This window comes from Octopus sinensis, linkage group LG10 (genome assembly GCF_006345805.1).
Source record: "Octopus sinensis linkage group LG10, ASM634580v1, whole genome shotgun sequence".
Classification (NCBI taxonomy): Eukaryota; Metazoa; Mollusca; class Cephalopoda; order Octopoda; family Octopodidae; genus Octopus; species Octopus sinensis.
This window is the reverse complement of record NC_043006.1, coordinates 102,377,317-102,383,316: the sequence shown is the minus strand read 5'-3', so window position 1 is coordinate 102,383,316 and position 6,000 is coordinate 102,377,317. Positions and strand designations below refer to the sequence as shown.

The 6,000-nt window shown below is 32.9% G+C and overlaps 1 protein-coding gene across 5 annotated transcripts in view; it reads right to left on the bottom strand.

Annotated features, from left to right (window-relative positions):
• Positions 1-2,406: 2,406 nt before the first annotated feature.
• The window catches only part of LOC115216731 (N-acetylated-alpha-linked acidic dipeptidase 2), a 1,056,093-nt gene continuing 1,052,499 nt past the window's right edge, over positions 2,407-6,000 (bottom strand). For all 5 annotated transcript variants that reach the window (XM_029786272.2, XM_029786273.2, XM_029786274.2 and 2 more), the window contains 2 exons: positions 4,512-4,604; positions 2,407-2,787 (listed from right to left, as the gene is read on the bottom strand). In XM_029786272.2, coding sequence (XP_029642132.1) covers positions 2,592-2,787; positions 4,512-4,604 — 289 coding nt within the window. In that variant the 3' untranslated portion in view covers positions 2,407-2,591. The remainder of the gene's footprint in view (positions 2,788-4,511; positions 4,605-6,000) is intronic.

The window sequence follows — 6,000 nt, the reverse complement described above, 5'->3', positions numbered from 1 at the left end:
TTTGCATTACTTTTGTCTCTTCCAAGAGTAATAAGGAAAGAAGGATATACACAGTGGTAATAGACAATATAGTTATTGTTGTTATCGTTATTGGTTCTTGCCTTTGTTGGATGTGTTGTCATAGTTGCACAGTTAGATTGAAATGTTAAAAAAGTTGTTGGCAATTAAAGATGACACTGCAAATGTTTACACGCGCAGACAAATACATCCATACACACAAACACACAATCAGAACATTTGTCTGCCTTAATACACATTAGTTTTGCTTTCCATAAGTAGATTATTCAATGTTTTTTTATATTTTTCTCTCTCAGTTTGTACATGACGATATATATATATATATATATATATATATATATATATATACACATATGCACACACACACATATACATACACACAAACACAATATATATATGACAGATATGCACACAGACCCATCTATGTATGTACATAGGCATGCATGTTTGTATGTACGAATGAATGGATGACTGTGTCCAAGACACAATAGTTTAACATCTCATGTGACTTTCAGTTCAGTTTTAATGAATTTACAATTTTAGTTTGTGACTGTTTTTAATCACTATCATCATCATCGTCATCATCATCAACATTATTATTATTATTATTATTTGAAATTTATTTTTTTCCTTGATTCTCCATAATATGTAGGCTGTAACCCATCCATTGTATTTCCATCCAAGCAAGGATGTTTAATGTCTTTTACAAACCTATTATGCAAACAATTTTTCTCTCTCTTTCTCATGCATTCACATTCTCACTCTCCTTTACCTGTTATGACATCAAAGTCAACACATCCATTTATCAGACATAGTAGAATAACAAATTTACATAATTTATACACCAAGAAACACTAATCTTCAGTCTAGTCTATACTAATCAAATGTTATTATTCATAGACTCACATGGTTAAACAGAACATCTTTCTCCCCGTCTCCTGTCTACTTTTGCTTCCAAACCACTCATGTAACGACATCGCTTTCCGTTCGTAATCCTTTCTTTTACTTGTATTCCTTATCTCCAGTAAACTTTGTTATGTATGACTATGCCTCTTTCCATATTAGTTTTCTTTAGTCCTTTCTCTTACTGGTACCGTGAATCCATTTTCTTTAAAGTCCAACTCTTGCTGCCGTGTTCTGTTTCTTGTCATTTCAGCCCTCCATTACCTGATACATGTAATGAGCTCTCCTCTCTCAATTCCGTCCCCACCCCCAACAACTGCTTCTCAGTCTTACTCTCTCTCCCTGTCTTAGTTCTCACTCTCTATTATGTCTTATGCTCTTTTTGCCATTCCTTTCATTGCAACTCACAACTCTCTCTCTCTCTCTCTCTCTCTCCCTTTCTTGTCAGTACTCCTCATCACTGCTAACAAACTCTTCCACTCACTGAAAGGCCCTCTGAGTACCCAACCCAGCCAAGAAGGGCTAGCAGTCTCTGGAAATACTTACTTTCAAGCTAAGAGTGACTAAAGATAAAAAAAATAGTCATGGAACATTCCTTTCTTCTCAGACTAATAACCAAAGCACACACACATGTACGCAAACACTCACTTATTTGTATTCCATCTACACTGATACTCCTTTCTTTCACACATACTTGCAAATACTCATCACTAAGAAATATGTGTGTGTGTGTGTATGTGTGTGTGTGTATGTATATACACTTACATGTGTATATAGATTCACTTGATCTTTCATTCTGAAGTGGATCTTTAGCTAATTTTTCTTTCTCACCCTCAACTGCCGCCTAAAACCATTCTTGCTCACACATATTTCTTCAGTTTCCCCTCCTCACATTCTTCCATCATCTAAATATCTAAAACTTTTTACAATTTAAAAAAGTGTTTTTTTTTTACTTATATTTATTTTTTGTAAATGATTTTTAAAACAATTTTGTAATTTTTTTCCTTTTATTTTTTTTTTGTCTTTTTAAATTTATTAATCTGTCTTTTTTTTTTCATTTTAGATTTTGGAAATTTTTTTGAAAGTTTTTTTAAAATTTTTTTTGAAATTATTTGGGGATGTATATACCAAAAAATGTTTATCCAGGAAAAATAATCAGAAAATATGTCTTCGATGTAGCAAATCACTGTTGTATATAGCTTTACAATGTGTGTGTGTGTAAAAATACCAGATGCCAATAGTGCTGTTATTTATGTTGGTCTCATTAAAAAAAAGTACCAGACAAAAAAAAAAGATAAAAAATAACCAAACAAAAACCAAGAAAAAAGAAGACAAAACTAGTAGATAATTGAAAGAGAAAATAATTTTAAAAATTAAAAAAGAGAAAAAACAAACAAAAACCAAACAAATAAAACTAAAGTAGAAACAAAAAAGGGGAAAGTTTTTAAAATTTTAAGTATGAATAAAACAGAAAATTTTTTTCAAGAAGAATTCAATTGAAAATTGAAAATATAAGAAATGAAATAAAAAGGTTTAGTCAAAAATCAAATTAAAAGAAATGTAAAAAAACATATTTAAGAAAAATAAAAACAATAATGGTGGAAGAAATGAGAAGTGAGAAAGATGAATGGTCTGTTGACGTCAACAATGGAAATGACGATAACAAGAGGCTACCATTCATCTCGACCAATCAAGCCATCACTAAGTACATCTTCTGCTGTTTGGAAAGCCAAGACCAACACAGCAAGTTGCTCCTTCAACAGATTGTAGTCTTTTGAACTCTGTCCTTCCAGGGCTGCTGATATTACACCTGGGAATATAAGCTGTTCATTAATATTGTCCGGATGAGGAGCCATCAACACATTTCTGGAATAGAAAATAAGACAATAAAATTAAAAAGAAATATTGAATATTTTTTTGGATTTAATAGGTAATTGGCTAACTTAAGAAATAATTGGCAAATAATTTAAGGGTGGCCAAAAGGAAGAGAAAAAGTTACTGGGAATGAAAAGAAAACAAGAAAAATAACTGATCTGCATCATTCTAAACTCATTATCTGCCCATATTTTTCCTACAAAAGTGTATTCAGGAAAAAGTGAAGCCTTACAAAATGTTGAATCATTTTGAGAAAACCAGTGAATATTAATAGGGATCAGTTTCTCCTCTCACTAAATAATTGTTTCCAACATAGACACAAGGTTTTAAATTTTGTGGGAGGGGCTGACCTCAGTACTTGATTGGTACTTTATCTAATTGACCCCGAAGGGATGAAAAGCAAAGTTGGCCTCAGTCAAAGTTGAAATCAAAATGTACAAACTCAGAATATTCCAAGGCATTTTTTCTGAGTTTCCAATGCTTCTGTTAATCTTTTGACTAAATAACTGTTTCTAGTTTTGTCATGAAACCAGCAATTTCGAAGAGAGGAATTAGCTGATTATATCAATATCAGTATTCTAATGTTACTTTATTTCATTAACCCCAAGAAAACGAATGGCAAAGATGATAGCAAAAGTGACAAGAGAGTGTTTTTAACTCAATGCAGTTTTTCAGTTGTCGCATTAATGTTTGTATCCTATACACATTGGTGCATGCAAGCCTACATATATATACATACATATAGGAATTGTTACCTGATGCTGATTAGTGACAAGGTGGAGATGTGTCTTCACCATTGAGTACAATGAAACTATAAATACTGGTAGTTAAGAGACTGCTGGGGACTTGAGAGACTGTTATGTAACATATGCTATGTGGTTCTAGTAGAACATGTCATTTTGAGACCTTATTATGATGATGAGAGGAAGAAAAAACCAACTGTGTCAAATATATCAATTGTACTAGCAACAAAACTAATCAAGAACAATGGGAAGGTGTTTTAAGAGAAATTTAGTAATAAAAGTAGGTTATTTGTAGAATTTGGGCACTCATAAAATTGGTCAATGTATAAAGACATAATGCTAGTTTTCTTCCTGTAGCATATGTTAAGTGATTTTGGGACCAGATGGTCATCAGTTGAGAGCCTAATGTAGGCACTGTAATGTGGCCTTGAGCAATGAAATTAACTCTGCTTGCTCCATTTTTACTTACTAAAACAGCAAGTATGCTTGACTTTTATTTCCCATTTGACTAGTAGCAATAGGAAAAGCATTCAGATAAGAGGGAAAGAAAAGTTTTAATGAATAAACATGTCTTAGCCATGCAAGAAGCAAACGATAATTAAAAAAAAACATGTTAAACAAAAAAAAAAAACAAAAAAACCCAGTGTTCTTATTTCTCTTGTCTGAAAGAAATCAATGCCTCACCAACAAAATACCTAACTACATCTCCACTTCCAATCAATTCAGGATTCTGCTACAGTCTCTTACTTTAGAACCTGATAAGATGCAAGAGGGAATTCCCATCTTCCTATGTGTATTATGAATACACAAACCACTTAAGTTCTATATTAATTGTGGTGGTCTCACTAAAACTTTCAAGAGAAGAATCAAATTTTTGAGCAAGTTCTGCTGTGGAGCTGATGATAAAAACTAAAATTAAATTGAATACAAAAGAAAATTTATGTAAAAGAATATGAGAACCACGTGACTCACTTGTAGTGGGGTTGCCCTGGAAGACCTCTGTCAACAATGAATGCTCGAGATAACCGAATGAGTTGGTGGTTTATTATGTGAATCTCACATTCACTGTCAAGAAAAATAATAAAAAAAAAAACTTGAAATTAATTTCATATAAACTTCATCAGAACAAATCTTACACTACCAGTTGACTCATTAGAAAGAAGCAAGGTATACTACATGTATACCTTGCTTACCTCTAACAGATCATCTATTAGTAGTGAAGCATCCTTTTTTTAGACAATTATTGGAATTTGAGAAAAAACAGTGTTAGTCATTTATAATCAGCAAAAGGCAATTTCATATGAAGGCAAAGAACATCTAACATGCTTCACTTTTGGCTATTTCTATAAGAGAAGAACTAAAGAATGTATTTTCCCTAATGTCACAAAAAAATACACTAGAAAGATTTTGAATCTTAACTATGTTGATAATGTGTGATCAGCCACTGCACCCAGCAGCAATCCTATACCATCAGAATCATTTTGAACTATAATTTACTTGTGGGTGCTGGTGCCATGTAAAAAGCATCTGTGCTGGTGTCACATAAAAAGCTCCCAGTAGACTGTAAAGAGGTTGGTGTTAGAAAGGGCATCTAACCAAAGAAACCGGGTCACAACAAACAATGGAGCCTGGTGCAGCTTCTTGGCTTGCCAGCCCCTATCAAATCATCCGATTCATGCCAGCAGGGAAAACAGATGTTAAATGATGTTATTAATGCATGTATTAGAATATCATAAGTATTCTAAAAGTAATGGTCTTTTCTTTTGTGAAGATAAGACACAAACTTTAATATCAATGCAAGTATTCCTAGAATATACTTTTTTAAATGTGAAATGGTATTACATTCAAGAGGTCAAATGAATCCATCATTCACTTTAACAACACAGCCTGATCCTTGGGTAACTTTAACAGAGCCCACTCTGTCACAAGCATTCAGGCCAAATTTCTAGTTTGAGGATACCTTCCTTTCCCATTCCTACTAGTTTTGGAGCCCTGTAAAAGGTCATAGGTGCCAACTTATTTCCTGATTAAAAGGGAAAAAAATATGATAATCTTATATGTGAAACATACTAAACATCATACACTACGCCTCAGACATCCCTAACCTTCTGATATACTTTACTAAGCTTGTGAATATCTTATACACCCTGCTTTTAAGTCATATTTCCATTTAGAAAATAGCACTTAAATGAAGATTTGTAAATGAATTCATGTTTCATATCTTCTTATCTTCTTCATGAGGTTACATCTATGATTATGAATTTTATGAGTTTTAAAACACTGAACATTTACATATGAATCATAAATAAGTTATACGTTGTGACAGTCTGAAGGCATGAGCACACTGGAAAATTGCCCAATGGCCCCATGAGTCTAGGGATCCAATTCTGACCTATGTATGTTGTTATTTGGTTAGTCCACATTACTCCATAAGGAACACAAGGCCAGTTTCCCTGGCTTA